Source organism: Aythya ferina (assembly GCF_964211825.1).
Source record: "Aythya ferina genome assembly, chromosome: 2".
Classification (NCBI taxonomy): Eukaryota; Metazoa; Chordata; class Aves; order Anseriformes; family Anatidae; genus Aythya; species Aythya ferina.
In genome coordinates this window covers 107328190-107345587 of record NC_140297.1, presented here as the reverse complement: position 1 = coordinate 107345587, position 17398 = coordinate 107328190, and the positions used below count along the sequence as shown (strand labels likewise).

Sequence of the window (17398 nt, the reverse complement as noted above, 5' to 3'; positions counted from 1 at the left end):
AAGCTTTGAAAATAAAAAGTTACCATCTTCAGTCTGTTTTTTTCCTCATTTCTGTTTAGTTTTATTTTGGAAGCTTGCAGCACCTCCTAGCTTTAAAGTTGCCTAATACATAGTACCTCATCTTTCACTTCCTTATAAAAATTCACCAAAGATTTATTAGCACACAGGACACCATAAGCTGCCGATCTTCACTGGATGAGGTTTTCCCAGGAAAAACCAAAAGCAGATCAGCTGTTTTCAAGACTGAACTCGGCAAGACCATCTGATTTCTTCCTACGTTGAATTCTGTTCCCTTCGTCAGATAAGGCCTAGCTTTACTTTGGACAAGAAACTGGAAGCAGGGCCCAGCGCCAGGGCTGGAGGGATTTCCTCCCACCTTTCTCATAAGGCTGCTACTTCAAAACACGTCCAGGACATGATCTAAGGGTACACCAGGCTTGTGCCACAACACTTATCACTAGGATCTCCTTCTCACTTCATCGGACCCCTGCCTTGCTCCCTGTGGCAAAAGGAAGATGACTGATACTTACCAGGGGGATAGGGGTGGTTGGGAAGAGGAGTGGGAAAGAGGAGGAGAAATTCAGCTGAGGCTTCGTGTTTGGCAGCAGCGCTTCTTAAACTCTTCCTGAATTTCCTTCAGGCGGTTCCCACCCTCCCAAACCCCAACCTTTCAGCTGGCCCTTCCATTATGCCAATGCAGCCAGCCAACAAGCCCTATCAAGGGGCTGATCTGGCTGACACAGCTCTTGCCCCACCACACGAGGATGATTAAACAGAAAGAACTGGCACTTGGATTGGTTTCCCTCTGCAATCACATCTCTGTCAAGCAGCAGAACTTTCTGATGACAGAAGCAAGAAGAGAGTAAAAGAGGGCACAGGGACTACTTACTGTGACACTATTATCTGAATAGAGCAGGAGCAGCAAAATACCTCAGAGGAGCTTGATTTGCTCCTTTGTCCAGCACGAAGCTGTGTGAAATGCTTAAGCCAAACCCTTCACGCAGTAATTGCACGCTACTTCATTCAATTAGAGCCTTAAACTCTGGCTTCACTGCTGGATAAAGGCTACCGCTGCAATCAAACCCAACAAGAGCTCCACATGAAGCATACCCAGAGCCACGTCTGAAGCTCCAGACACCAGGCACTCACAATGGGCAGGCTGCTTTGACTTTGATACCTCTGCAGTTTACGTGCCCACTGACAGCATCACAACAACGCTTCCTTTTCCCTAAACCGACTGGTTTTGCTGTGGAAAGGACTTCACAAATTTCTTTATGAAGCACTCTTGTAAAACAGCTGGGATGGTACAATTAAAGACGTGAAAAATTCATGCCCAGGAATGAATTAGGACTGTAAAGGCACCTTGGTTCGTACATCTCCTAATTTTTACGTACGTGGCTCTGACATCTTAGTAAGCTTGATTAAAACCAGCAAACAAACCTGCACTGTGCGTCGCTGGCTCTGTAAAGCAACGCTGTCATCCACTACCAAAAAGGCTCTGTGCTGCTCCAGAGAGTTACTGCTGCTGTGCAAGAACCTGAACTGTAAGCTTCCCAATTTAGATAAGACCTCAATTCTTCCAAACACTGCAGCATATGTTCCACTGTGTACTGAATAGCGTCTAATCTTGCAGTCTGACAAGGTTACAGCTGAGCAATTTTTTTTCTTGCTGTTGCTTGGGTCTTTAGGAAACATAACTCAATGCCAAAGACTTCTACTAAAGATCCTGCACTTTGTCATTCCTGTAATTCATTCCTCAGCTTTGCTGGGCTGCAGCTTCTAAGGCCCGTCAGCAGGCTTCAACACAGTGCCTGCCATTTTAGTTTTAACTTCTCAGTAGTTTATGCCTCGGTCATCAACACAGCAAATGAACTGTGGAAGTATCAAACAGAATTATTACATGACGCTTCTTAAATTAGAAGCTTATCCAGCTGGGGAACACATCTGTATTTCATATATTATTATATATACATAATTTTTATTTGTTTTTATTTTTTTACACTGCACAGAGTCAGGACCAGGCTTTCACAAAATCCAAACCAAATCTGGATGCAGAATTTCACTTCATGTCAAGATTAAAAGTTTCTATTCTAAGCACTCTGGAAAATTACCATGTACGATTAGGTTCTCCACACCATTTGCTCAGAACATAACTATTTCCATTTGGAAGAGTAAGTTTGAAAAGCACATTTAAAAATCCTATCTCCTGAAGGTACAAGCCTATGCCTTAAAGTAGCAGGCTACTGAAAAAACCCTGCAACTTGTCAAAACAAAGAAAAATTGGAAAGAAACATTAACACCAGATTAGATTTCAGGAGCAAACTCAATCGTTTTTCTCATTCATTAGCACTTTATTTCATTCTGTCAGCTCCCTTGTATTCTCTAGACACAGAATTACTGAACTGAGTTTTAGAAATCAATCCAAAAGAATGACAGAAGAAGTGAAAATAAACTTCTATTTCTTCTGTTTGTGGAATAACTTCATAAAGAAGTTGCCATAATAAAATGATACAGTTCTACCTCCCTCAAATTTCCGATATAAATGTGCAATGCTTACTGTATTCTTCAGCTATGAGGAAGTGAAGCACCATGGTTAGAGCTGCATACTGGAAATGAAAGGGGGATTACTGCAGACTTAATTGCTCCAGAACAGTTATTTTAAAGTGAAGTCATTATTCGAGAGCCAACTCACAATTAGACTTATTTCACAATCGGTTATTCTGCAACACATACAGCATTTGGAAGAAATTCTGCAAAGCTTTGGTTATCCCAAAATGACCAATTTCCCCTGCATCTGTGAGGAGCTGTGATGTTTTTGTGTTGCTACCAACACAAAACGACTTGGTGATGTTAAGGCTGCCTCAACTGACAGCTATGATTCGTGTTTTAAGTATACCTCAGTATTAATATTTATTTTCATAGATAGAGGGTTGTGAGTAAGAAAGAAACGTGTGAATTCATAGCTTTCCATTTACACATTCATTCTTTAAAAAAATCTTTTGGTGAAAGACCAAATGAAAATATTGATTTGCATGTACTAGAGAGAAACAAGACATGTGGAAAACACCTTCATACCCATCTCCCTGTACAGATGCTCACTTATGTATTCAGCCAGAGTATGAAGTCCACAACATACTGGAGATGAAAATCTATCAACATCATTTTACATAGTAATGGAAAGAGTCATTTGCATGGTCAAAAATAAGCTTTAAATTAAATAAATTCTGCAGTTTACCAATTCAAACTTCACCCTCTTTGTTCCCAAATACAAGTTTCCTTCCCCCTCTTTTCTTCTTCTAGCACTAACTACATTGCTCTTTTCGATTTCTCTCATTTCCTATTTCATATATCCCTCCACCTTTCTTACCATTTTTTTTTTTTTTGAAGACAAAAGAAAACCTAGACAAGTGAAAATCCACTGCGTGCCCAGAGCCCATCCTTTTAGCTTCAGGGTCCATCAGACAGACTGATGTGTCTGATTTGCACGCTGCTTCACTAGTCAGGTTATTTTCTTTTACTAACTAGAAATCAATTTCATTACTGACTGACAGACCAGGAGTGAAGCACAGTAACTAACGAGCGAGAGGAAAGTCCCCATTAGTCATCGATTAGAAGCACGGGGAGATGAAAAAGGATTGCAGCAGCAGAAGGGAAAAACTCATGTAGCAGGAGGTGGGGGAAGAGGTATGAGGGTAGCTGCTGACAGCAGGGAAAGGGAACTCCCTGCTCCCACTGATATTTCATAAATGTTAAGATCTCGTTGAACGCAGTGCCGTACTATGTGCTGTCAGACAGACTCTGTTGGCACCTCTCACTGTAACAACTGCAATTTGATTTGAATGGTGTTGCTAACACAGGTTAAACACGCTATTAAGTAATTAAGGTTGCAAGGCCATCCACATTAAGGCTGATTACACAGCTTCGAAGCTTAATGACCAATTAGGCTAATAATTGTTTCTAAAACTCAGGGTGCTCTGCAAACTGCATCCACAACTGATTCTATGCAGGAAAAAAGAAAAAAAAGACTATTTTTATTCAGGAGAAAAGTTTCTAGTTGGTTACATTCAAGCAAATAAGTACAACTCCTCCAGAAAGTCACTTTCTTTTTGCAGCATTTCTTTAGAATACCTGTGTGTATTTATTTCCCAGGACACTCAAATACCACATCCATTTTTAAAAATGAAGACCCAGGCTTTCCCTCTAAAAGAACCCTTGCAAAAGACGGGAAGCTTTTGGTGCACAGAACTGCAGTCACACGAAGCAAAATGCCAAGAATGTTTCAATTCTGGCCGAGGCTAACTTTCAAAGCAAGCTAATGGTACTTGTGCACGCAGCAATGAAGCCCTGCATTATACAATCCATTCACAGGCTGGTATAAAAAGAAATGAATACAAATTCATACAAGTGAAAAAGACATAAGGGCCTTGTTCAAACTCATGTTAAGTCTGTGACTAGTCTACACTTGAGAATGAAGACAGCCCAGCTGTTTCTAACACTAACAAGGGTTTCTTGAGGAATAAAATCACATTTGCCAATCACCAAGCCTGCATGGGTTCAAAGACACCATAAGAACACTTAAGTGAGAAGCAATACCTAGCAACCCTAAAGAAAGAGAGGAATTACAATGTGATTAAACAGTAGATTTCAAAGAAATATAAGGTATCACCTTCCCAGCACAGCTGGAACTATGCTAGGTAACTCACTACCAAAGATCATAGGGAAGAAAAAGGTTATTTGGCAAGTAGAGGGGTTGGAAGCAGCAGATTATTCCTAAACTGTCACTGATGCTTTTCCTCCAGTGAAATAAGTATTTTTTGATGCCACTTACAGCAGGGTATGATGCTAGGGCACAGCAATTCCTGCGTTCCCTCAGCACACCAAAGCTGGCAGCGCCTCATTTTCAGCATTGTCTCAAGTGGATACTAGTGATCTAACACGAAGCTGCAAAGCCACAAACAGTGTGGAATCCCTCCGTTAGAAAACACCCAAAATACCCTGCCAGGAAGAGACCCACTTCATACAATTTGTACGTGTAACTACACAACGGTAGACACAAACACTATTCAATAGGCAATACTTACTTCTCTTCCTCCACACCCAATTAAGAAACTTCCATAAATTAGTGATGCTAACAAGACCACTTGAAAACGACTTCCTACCAAAAGATACCTGACAATTTTTTATCACCATGTTTTCTTATAAGTAGCTTTAGCTGATATTTGCCTTTGTCACGATCCCTCAAAAATTTACATCACGGCTCGCCCATTGGTATATCAAGATGGGCTTGTATAGGGATTGGTGTATCAAGATGTGTCAGCATGATATTAATATCATACTGACACATACATCTCATGGATTTTTGTTCTTTCCCTCCTGCAATCACATATTTGAATGCAGATCTTCTACTAAAGATTTTTATTTCACATGAATGCAGTGTTTAGCACAACAACGATGCCATTTAGATTCATACAGCGTTATCACAGTACAACAATAACAATAATTAGTTTTGAAATTCTCTTGCCCTCAAACACAACACGGAACAGCTGTCTTATTGTAGTCCCAACTCATCCAGAAAAAAGGAGGAAACATTTTTCAGGCAGAGGAGCAAAGAACGTGTCTGAAAAAAATCAGCCCAGCAACAGGACTTCAGAAGTTAAAAGGTATTAATAGGGCAAAGGATTGCTTAGATATCTTTACAGTGTTTTAGATAATACCAGCAGTACAAAGACAGCATGGATATTGTATATCCCAGCTGCATTCTTCAATTCAAACCTTAATATATCAACTACTGTCAAAAACCAAGAAGTGTCATACCTTCTCTGACCTGATTTGACAAGAAAACACTCCCCAAAGTTCGAGAACAGGCTAGCAAGTATCAGCTATCAGAAATGAGAAGACCTGCGCACAGTTTAGGCTGACTTCCCAGCAGTTTTTTATTTATGAATTTAAACATGATTTGACTCCAGTATGGCCCTGACCATATTACATATGGCTCAAACCAAGCAAGTCAAAATGCATGGCTGATATTATGTTTTCTTCTTCCAAATTCAGCTATTTTCTATGTTTTACAAAGCAAGTAGGAAAAATTATGGAAAAAAAAGCGTCAGATATGAGAAAAATGAAAAACAATTCTATTAATAGCAACCTTAACAAAACAAAACCACCCCACTACGCTGCCATTTAAATAGTATGAAAGAACACACATTGTAAGGCTACAAAGCAGATCTAGTTTCCTAATGAATTTTGGTATGGTTAAAGACGTCAGGTTATTCTAATCACCCCTGGTACAGAAATATACCAAGTCCAACACTGCAACTGCTCGAGGCGTGAAACTCACAGCTAAGTTTGCAGAAATTTAATTTGTGGAGCAGCTGCAGAATCCAGCGCTACTAGTTTAGCAGAGCTAAGACAACCTCTACAACGCAGGAAAAGCCTGAAATGCTGCTTTTACTGACGCTGGGAAAATATCAACCCTGACTAAAAATGTACTCCACCCCTGTTAAAGGCAACAAATTGATTCAAGCTCAATTCTTGGCAATCATTACGTTTCTACCTAAACAAGCCTGACTTTGACACACTTGGTTGATCACCTAGGAAAAGCCTAAGGCTATGAAGTTGCTGCATGAAGTCATTTTCTCCTCCATACATCTGTCTTATTTCCAAGGCCGAAATGAAACTTCAGCAAGTTCCTGGTGCTCAAAGCTGTTAAGAACACCACACAAAATGTGTAGAGAAGCAGAGCTTAGCTAGCTAAGCGCTCTGGAACAGTTGCATGCCCCTGTTCATGATTAAAACCATTTCATTCGAAATGAATAGTGACTTTTTCTTCCTCTTAAAGAACTGTTGGAGAAGTAGTCAATACAATTAGGTAATGCTTATGACAGGCTGTTTTTCCTGGCTAAACAAGGACATTAGCTCACAAAAGCAAAAACGTGCATTTCAACTGAGAACAGTAGGATCTTGCAGAGTACTTCTTTTACCTTTGGAAAGCATTGCGCTATGCAATTCTGGAAGGGAGAAGAACTAACACACCTTAAACAAAAGGAACAAATTTTAATCTTTTACTAAATTTAACAAAAAGTTTTTTCTATTTCTTCATAGCATTCACCAATGACAAATGCATTTCTCTGATGCTTTGTTGCTAAAGCCTTTTGTTTCTTTCTTCTGGTGCTTCAACCATATCAGCACTGTTCCAGTCAAATCCTTTAACTCTTTCCAGAGAATCTTCAGCCTTGGATTTCATTGCAGCTCTGTCCCCACCATTCTTCCCCTCAACCCTTTCCCTAGGACAGCCCTCTTTAAAGAGCTCCTCCTTCCTCTCACATTTGTTTTTCATTATTCTCCTACTTCTACATTTTATTCCAAACACCCAGCAGTCTCAAGAAATTCATGAGTAGAAGCACATCTCCTTCTTACTCACTACTTTTATCTGCATCTTGCCTACCAGTTCCTGCTGCCTCTCATCTTCACCACTGGTTGCCCGAAAGGGACCGAAAGAACAACTTCAGCATTCAAATTCTATCAAAAGTAATGGGAGTTTTGCACAGATGCTTTGCAAGATCCTTTTCAAAGCAAGGAAATTTTCTTTATCTACAAATCTAAAATAACCATGTAGATCTGCTGAGTAGCCAAAATACATAAAAATTCTTTTAAATTATACTGATGGAAAGTGGTAGTCACACACCTTGAAGGGACTTAATTTTGTCAAGGAAAATAGTAAGGAAAAATGTTGTCTTGGGGGAAGGGGAGGGGAGAGGTGGTTGAGGAAAATACAATTTTATGGCATTATTACACTCTGTAGAAACCTAATTTGAATATTGATGAAGAGATTTTGGTCCAACTTGAGCAAATCTGATATTCCCTCATTAACCCAGTAAAATATGTAATGCTACTTACCTGAATCATCAGCTAATCTGCTGATTCTCTCCAACACAGCAATGCAATCTCTCTCATCATCACTGACTTCCTTCAAAGTGTCCAGCAAACTTCGAGCCACCATTTGCCTAGTTTACAAGAAAAAAATAAAAAAAAATATAGAATTATTTGTGCCCAGAAACACAGCCAAATCAAAAAGTTGTGCACGTTTCTTAAACAATAAAATTCTGCGTAAGTTCACTTTTAATTCAGTAAGTTTAGTTAGCCCTGCTTTGGGAATTATCAATTCCGATATTCAGCATAACCCTGAAGAACTGTTTACTTTAAATGTAACATTAAAAAAAATCTCTCTTCAGCTTACAAGAGTAAGAGAAACCAGCCACAACTTTAAGCAATGGGAAACCATCTGCCAAGTGAGCAAAGAGGAGCGTGGGAAGTTAGGAGCCAGTGTCAGCCTTCCATCCTCACCTCCGAATTCCCTCACTTGATTCATACAAAGCATGACAACACCACCATTGTCAGAACAGTTTCAGTCGTAATTACGAACTTATTTTTATAACTAAAGTGTGAAAACTTTAAGCTGAAGATTTCCATACCAGTGATGACATTTAAAGGCTGAGCTTCATTCAAATGATAGAGCGAGCAGTGGGCACATCCTGTGCTAATAAAAAGAACACACATGCAAGCCCACGTGCACCTGGGACACAGGTTAAGCAAAGCAGCAAATGAAATATTAGGGAAACAGGAAAAGAGTCAGAATCACCTCAGTTACTATTACTTCATGAGGATTTTTTCTAAGGGTTAACTTCTCAGTGACAAGATGCAGTCAAATGTTTTTTTTTTTCCTCCCCTACCAGTCCGTTGTAGCCTATGTTACAAAGTCCTAGGCATCAGTCAGAGAGCTCCAAACCCTAAGTTTTTAACCAAAGCAGCTGACAGTGTAGTGAGCAACCCTTCCCAATAACAGCCTGTCATGACATATGACCATCTTGACTCTGTTCTTCCCCCTTTGGGGCAACGTGGCTGGAGAACATCAGCTCAGAGAGCTAGCAGGATGATCCCAACAGCAGAATGAGCCAAGGAGCCCTGCCCAACGTGCTGCTACCTCCTGCACTGCCCCTGAGCAGTTTATCAAAACGCTAAAGCAGCAGCAGGGGTCAAGTGCCAGATATTTCCAGGACTGACTGACAGAACCACTGTTAGGGTGTAGCCTGGATATAAGGACTGTTGACAAACAGCAGTGCTGTAAACAAGGACGGAAACATAAATAAACGTGGTCGTGTTCACAACAAGTGGTGGCTGTGAGCGGTTGCCACAAGCTGGTAACAAACAGATGGTTGGATTCTTAGCTTACAAGGGGAGCCTGAGAACTTCACAGTCCTATGCCATCGGAGAAACGCAGTAGGCTTTCATGAATTCCCCACGTCAAGTAAATATTTAAGTTTTCTCAAGCTGAAAAATCAGTAATTTAAAGTGTTTGACACTGGCCACTTGCAGAACTCTTTTAAATTAAACTGTTTTGACACACAGATGAACAAAATCCTCTAAACCAAACAAGCTCAAAAAACGCTCTTTGCCTTTAACAGATTTCCTTTTCCTCGCTCTTCAACATGGTAAAAGCGCAATGTCTCTAGGCAGGGATCTTGATTTTCAGTAACAAGCTCAGCTATCAAAATCCTAATGGAGGGAAACAGACTAACCTAGAAGCAGGGTTGGCTTGGTCTTTTAAAGGGCTGGACAGCTCTGAAAAGAGAAGAGGAACATATGAAGCGTATTTCATGCACCAGCCTGCCTGGATGCCTGTCTCTCCTACACATTAAGCATAACCTTGAAAAGCAAAAGAGACGTGACAGCCGATCCACCGGGTTGGGATTTTCAGCCTACTGATGTAGACACATGAACAGTGACTGGAGGGCGGACAGATGCCACATGTAGCTGTAAGAGATGGTGGTCAGCAACTCCTGGCACAATCGAACAAAAACACACACCCCAGACACTGTTCCCAGCTGGGCATGGAGACAGAACTGAGTTTTAGAGCAACATGCTTCCAAATCAAGCATCCTGTTAATAACCTTTTACCCTGGTGACACAGAAGAGGTATAAATTGTGTTGAATAAACCACCCTGTACACTGAAGGCCACAAACCTTCTGCTAAAGAAGAGATGAAAACACAAAACTTAACCTGAAATAGAAATGACTTCTTGTTAAATCCACTCAAAGAGACAATCAACTTTTCTCATGTACTGAAGGTAGAAGATATTGTGATACTTCTCTCCTTTGCTCGTACAGGAATCATTTACTTTTGCTTTTAGTAGATTCTGCTAAAAAGCATTACAAGAGAAGGCAACAGGGCAAGTTAGGCTTATTTGTAGAAAACACAACTGGGTAAGCAGCCTCTAATGACAGGGTAATCTCTACCTCCATCTGCCCAGTGCTCTGGGAGACGATGTTCACTCAGGTCCCCTAAAACATCAGGGGCTCTTAGTTCTGCCACTACCCCCAACAACCTGTCGTAAGTCTCCAGGTGCTTCCAAAGCACAAACAGGGCTAAATCTACCTCACATTTGCCACAAGCTGGACAGTAGAGAGTAAGGAAAGGTCCCCAGTGCCCGAGCAACCTAATCCTTCTCATGCAAACACTGGGCTAGCTACGAAAAGCTTACAGCAGAATGAACTATTCATGGATAGTAGCATAGCACATGCCTGCCCCAGCAGCTGCCAGGTGAGCGTTGGTGAAATTGTAACAGAGCTCTGAAGGATGACTTGTCTGAGCTAGACATGGATATGAAAACAAAAGTAAGTGAACAGGCTCAATGCTCAAGAGAAGCAAGATAATTTGTGAAGTTCAACTTTACCTGTTCAAGGTTTTTTTGTTGTTGTTGTTCGTTGTTGTTGTTTTTAAATCAGCATGCACAAGGAGAGCTCAAAAAACACTAGAAAAACTGATGGACTTGCACTTAGGATATTCATAGGCTCTACTTCACCGTGACTAGCAGAAGAAAATGTGGATAGATTACAAACTCCCTGCCTTTATTTACGACCACTTGCATGGCACAGACATTTCAAAAACTGCGCACAGGGACATAATTGGGATATACAGTGATACAGTCCAAGAAGAGCTATAAATACCTTTGCATGGCTCATTCAAACCCCTTTTATACACTGCCCTTATTTGGAATCAGTACTGGGACTGATGTAATTGCTGTGTACCAATCATTATTAGCCCCTTACTAAATTTACACCATGAAAATTTAAGTTACAGAGTTCATCTGCATGAAGGGGTGCATTTAGCCAGCAAGAATTCCTTACCAACCTTACCAAAAAAATAAAAGACAGAAAGAGTGAGAGAAGAAGAAAAATATTTCTTTGCCTGTTTTCAGACAAGTTCTAAGCTAAGAATTGAGGACCTCTTATATTTACATGAGTATCTGTGGTAGTAGCTTAGCATGGCACTTTTTTCCCAGAACTATCTCAGAAGTTATTCTGAATCAAATGCCAATTTCAAAATGAACATCTTTGCACCTTTCTTAAGGAGAAAGGCTAAATGCACAGAGGTACGTGCTCCCTTTGTTATTATAAATATCAGGAGTAATGGAGACTACTTTTAGTGTTTAGGGAAGTGTTAAATTTGAAGTTAAGTTAAATTTGAATCATTTTAATTTGGTATGTATGTATCTGCAAGTCTGTATTTTGGGGGTTGTTTCATTTTTACTAAATTTTATTTTTTGACATACTATGGGATCAGAAGGACTGAAACATCATTACACAGGAAAGAGAAGCTATAAATTAGAAAAAATAACCTGATTTATCCTAAATGACAAGTTCCTTGAGAAACATCCTAGTCAGAAGGAATGGCACTTGCATGGTTTTTGCATGAGTTTTCATTTCCTTATTGTCAGTACTCACCAAATAAACAGAAAACAGAAAGGTTACACCGGGCTAGGCTGCACAGACAGAGGGAAAGGGAGTGTGGTGAGGAAAAAAAGATGGGGTAGCTTTGGATAATCAAACTCTGAATCAGTTTGTTGGCTATAATCTGATCTAAACAAAAATAAAGCAAGGTAATTTCTTAAACTCATGGAAGGTCTTGATAATGTTTCTCAACAATCAACATTTCTTAAGGCCCTGAGACACTGATTTCTAAAAATTCATCCTTACCCTTAATTCTTTGGGAAGAAATGGACTTCTCAGTTTCCGAAAAGTCTCACTCCACAGTAGAGCATATATTCCACAAATTTCGAGACTGGCTCCAGAATCACAGAAATGTCAAAGCAAACTGGATACTGTGCTGCTGGAGTCAGGAATCAAAAAGCCTCATTAAAGTCCATCTGGAGTCCAGAAAGTAGGAAGACTACTTTCCACAGGCTATATCAAAAATAATATACCTGTGCCATGAAGGCAAAAAGAGACAAATCACCCAGACTGCTTTAGGGCAGATCCTCACCTATACTGTAGACAGCAGAAGTGCTACTGATAAACTGTACATGAGCAAGCACACCTACGCATAATCCCTCTTTGAGATCTAATATATCTTCAGTTACCACTGAGTGCTGCTCTACCACTATTTTGAAATTAAACTATTTTTTGAAATTAAACTACTAATAAAAGGAGGAAAAAAAAAAAGACCTAGTATTTCAAAAAATATCAGGTATTAATAGAATTGGTAAAAAAAGCAGACAACCAGAAATCATCCTAAAACATCCTGAAGTCACTATCACCAGTTCTGGGACCTAAATGAGCCTCATCCAAAGAAGAGGATGTCTACAGAGAAGAGACAGGTAGAGCATTTCCAGACCTCCCTATTCAGTCACAAGGTGGATTCTTCTAATGGATGGATGGATGAGGTTTTCTCACAGCTGAGAAAGTCTGGCCAGTAGGTAGGCTCTGCTGGAACTCCTACACTGGTACACAAGAGGACTCTTCTGCAACTTCTGAAGTACTATTTTCTAAGGGAAAAGTGAAGAAGTACTTCAGAAAACAGAGCATTGTGGCAAGAAGGTAACTTTAAATATCCTCACTGATAGCCTGGGCTGGTCGTACTGATGAATGGAAGTCTGCCACCAAGATCCACTTTGGTTTGAAGAATGTACCGGGTCTGGCTGGGATGTTAACTTCCACTGCAGCAGCCCATACGCCACAGAGAGAAAGGGCAACAGCAATTCCTCAGGAAGTAAGCTGATCAAAAGGAATGGGTCTGTTGTTCAGGTACTATCTTGCCATTCAGATAGACCTGCTAATGACTGTTGTGCACTTTGAGCCTTCTTAATGATGAGCAGAAACAAGTTAATGACGATAAAGCTTCAGAAAACCCGTACAAAGAGTGAGGATGCAGACCACAATATGCTAAAAATTATTACAGCAACCTCTCCTGCCATTTGGAAAGCTGGTAAAGGATTCCCTAACCTAGCTTATATTCCTTTTCCAGTTCATCCCATCAGGGGTTAAATATATTTAAATAAAGAGGCAATTCCTCTTTACAAATTCAAGTCTTATCTGCTAATAATTCTTAGGATCCAGACAGATCAACTTCCATTTCAGAGGAACTACCTTTGACCTTCAGAAACCAACTAAGAAATTGCAAGTGCTCCAGGAATCCACCCAAAGACTAGGCTTCTGTAGTAATCAGTAAAACTAATTTCAATTTATTCAATATAATCATCACCGTAAATGTGATACGTAAGCAGATGACGAACCAGATAGAAAATGGAAATAAAAACAATGCAAAAAGAAAAAAATACTTTAAAATGACATGTAAAGATATATTTTTCTATATATAAACTCAGCTATTTAATTAAAGAAAAAACCTTATTCAAATTTACTTAGGCTCAATGATTGAGTTTCAAGGGTTTGGGAATCTACTATTTGAAGCCTGAACACAAATGTAGGTTCAAGGTCACAGGAACTTAGTTTTATTAACTTAATCATAGTATAAGTGAATCTGAACATAAAGTAATTGGATGTGATTACACCATTTCAATAAGACAGAAACTAATTTATAATTAAGCTGTTTATTCCAATCTTCTGCCTATGAAATGCTCCAATTCACCTCAGTGAGCAAAAATCTCTCCCATATTTCCTGACTGATGCTAAGTCATCATAACCTGTCTGTAATACTTCACTCATTCAAGTTGAACTGCTACTTAGTCTTATCACTAATGACTACCATATGCTATTTCCTATATTTTCTTATGCTACATAACACACCTAGGCCTAACAAAGACAGCTAGGATTAAGCAAGACACTTATAACAAAACAAAAAACAGAGAAAATTACAGTTTCTCCACCCACTTTCCCCTGCAGAAAGACAGAGGTAAGCACAGGATGCATAAAGGTGGGCAGCAGCATCGAAAGACTTCAAGTTTTTGCATGCCCCACATCCCAGTAAAACATTAGGACTCCTATTCTTGATGAAAACTCAAGTTTCACATAACTTGAATTTCCAAGTTCATTCTCCACTCTACAGGCTTTTATTAGGTGATTGTCACAATGAAATACCTATAAATCTAAAAGCTGTCTCCTCATCCCTCCCTCCCCACAAAATTTGAACAAACAACACCCACCCTGCTGGGTGGCAAGTTACTGACTTCACCTCAAATTCTAAAATGCTACAAACTTTGAATTTCAGGAAAACAAACAAAAACTTTAAAATTGGTCATTTCAGAACTAATTTATACAGACAGATTTCTGCAGACTATAAGAGAAACCGTAATACACTTCTTAGCTTCAGTTAAATAAGAAGGAAAATAAACCAACCTTCCAAACTGGGATATGTTCATGTATGCAGTACGGAATTTTAAGCATATTTCACATGACTGAAGCATGTGGCTAAATCATACAGAAGGGACCACGAACAACAAAAATTGAGAGGCTAGTCCACAGGGTGGTTGATCACAGATTTATCTTCCATATGCTACTAAATCAGAGAATTCAACGTAAAAGCAAGCAGGTTTTATTAAAAGATGTATTTGGAGACCAAACAAAACTATATTAAAATAAAACACCACAAAAAGTAGTTTTACACATTTCTGTGATCTGTTTACAGTTACAATTAAATGTTGGGTTTGAATTTCTTCCTCCAGTGGAACTGTGTGTGGGCGCAGGCCTGTGAAGTATTCTACAATACCTGTGCTTTTAAGTGAAGCGATTAGCTCAGTGGCATTACCGAAATAAAAGTGGGTAAATGCAGACTACAACATTAACGGGTAAGTTAACTACAATATTAATGGGTAAGTTTCTGTTATGAAGAACATTTTGCTAGCTGTAAGTAGAGGAAGCATCAGCAAACAAAAGGAGGAGTGGAAAGTGAAGAATTCTTAAATATATATATATTTTTTTAATAATTATTTTTATTTCATGCAAAATAACTTGTCAGATTTGAATCAGATTAATAGTTTGCACACTGTTAGGCAGACATTTAAAAAGCATACCTGTTGAATATGTTCTCACTTGCAGCGTACTTGTCCAGTCTTCCCAAAGGCGTCAACATTTCATCTTGTGAGACAAAGTCCAGGGCTGAAGGTATAATAATCACATCAGACTCTGAGCTGTAGTCATCCACACCAACTATCAGAGACATCAGAAATACTCCTTATAATCACAGTAGTTTAACACTAAAATGATGTCTGTTGTTGGGCTGAAATACACAAGTCTAGGCAAGGCTCTGATGACAACATATTTACTAGCTGCACTAAATCATTTCCCCCGCCTTTCCCCGGCCCCCAGGAAGCCTTTCCTATACAAAAGTCATTTACTCAAAATTCATTTAATCCAGTTTTTAGGTATTGTCTCTAAATTCCCAACCATGACATTTCACTAAACACATGAGGCTCATGCTATTTTAATCTGACATTTATACTATATACATATATATATATATATGTATATAGAATCAGGCAAGTGACTTTTAGCTAATTCTAAAATCAGCTTTTTGAACATACACTGACTAAAATCATAGGTGCAATTAGTCCAGAGGTAACACAACATCTAGCACAACAAAAAAAAAATTTATTTATTTTTTTTAAATTAAGCATGTTAAAAAGTTCAGGCGCATTGCTGTTATCTGACTACCAAATAAAAACCAGGTACAGTTCACCTACTGCACAATTACTAACCAGCTTGTCAAAAGACAACTTCACATGAACAGAAACCACAACGAACTGGAAAAGGGGTCCAGCCCTGCTCTGCGAAGCTGCTTGAAGTCTTAGGACTTGAACTACCACCTTTTTTTAGTTTCCGTATGCCCTCTAAGCTACGCGACTCCGCAGACTGATAACAAACCCAGCCTGCAAACGCAACAACTTATTTGCAAGAACGGCAAATGCAATTGCTTATGTGCAAGGGCTATCCCAGGTCACCAGCTTCACCCCTGAAAATGAGACACTGCAGTATGCTACAACTTATTCTTTGGGCTTTTATCTGAAAAGCCTTTTGAAAACTGGCAAACATAGATAGGTCGACTGATCTTGAAGTCTAATGATGATTTTTTTTTTAAAAAAGTAAAATCTGTGGAGAAAAAAGATTACTCACATCTTCCCTTCCATACAGCTATAGTATATTGATTATCAGACATGGCATCATTAACCTCAATATTCGACATCCCAAATACCTAAGCAGCTACTGATTTCTGAATGTCTTCCTCATCATATTTCAAATGCTAAAAGAATTAACAACCAAAGGTCTCTACAGGAGTAATATTTTCACACCTACACTGAATTAATAGCATCCGTTTACCAGCAAATTAATTCTCCATCTTCTCGGTAGAGAAACAGTGATATCGTTTAAGTGGTCATAAATAAATCCTATGCCTGGGTGAAGGTCCAAATTCTGCAGTTGCTGGCAGCACGTGCAAATCCTTGAGAGCAAGCAAAGAAGCAATGGGAAAAAGAGCAGGGCACAAGAGGAATCAGAGAGTAGCAAGGAAAAAAACATGTAGAGAGAGCCCAAAGCAGCTGGAAGAGCAATTCTGGGAGACAAACTAGTGCTCTCGGATATGCCCATGGTAGAGGGGAACACACCGCGGGGGGAGGAGGAGGAGGAAGGCTTGAAGAAAGGTCAGTTGCATAAAGCTGTTGCAGCAGGAAGGGCAAGCACTTAGCAACCCGGGGTTTACACAACTGTTTGAACTTCTGTTTGCCCAGACCTTAGGGGACCGAGGCACAAGGGTTCGGGTTTGTGGGTTTATTTTGTTTTCTGGGTGTTGCTGGGTTTGTTTTGGTTGGTTGGTTTCTCTCCTCTCCTCCTCGAGACCCAGAGTTTCATTTTCTCAGGGAAAGGTGAGGGAAGGTAAAAGCATACAAAGCAAGTTCGGATTAGGTAAGTTAACAAGAAGCAGGTTACAGCCTTTCACAGAATCAAATTCAACCCACGAATTCAACCGAAACCAGAGGTTTTCCTGTGTTAGTACGTACGCCAAGACACCTCTGCACACACACCTTTCTCACACCGACTTGTCTTACTGCTGTAGGAGAGGTCCTGCTTTCACAGGGCTGATATAAGACATGCTTTTGAAGCTATGAACTCATTC

General features: G+C 39.7%; 1 protein-coding gene across 9 annotated transcripts in view; it reads right to left on the bottom strand.

Annotated features, from left to right (window-relative positions):
- Nucleotides 1–17398, bottom strand: part of PPP4R1 (protein phosphatase 4 regulatory subunit 1) — a 55472-nt gene that overhangs the window by 27175 nt on the left and 10899 nt on the right. For 5 of the 9 annotated variants that reach the window (XM_084508285.1, XM_084508280.1, XM_084508281.1 and 2 more), the window contains 2 exons: nucleotides 15303–15438; nucleotides 7897–8003 (listed from right to left, as the gene is read on the bottom strand). In XM_084508285.1, the coding sequence (XP_084364411.1) occupies nucleotides 7897–8003; nucleotides 15303–15361 (166 nt within the window). In that variant the 5' untranslated portion in view covers nucleotides 15362–15438. The remainder of the gene's footprint in view (nucleotides 1–7896; nucleotides 8004–15302; nucleotides 15439–17398) is intronic. The other 4 variants (XM_084508286.1, XM_084508283.1, XM_084508284.1 and 1 more) reach the window with 1 other exon arrangement.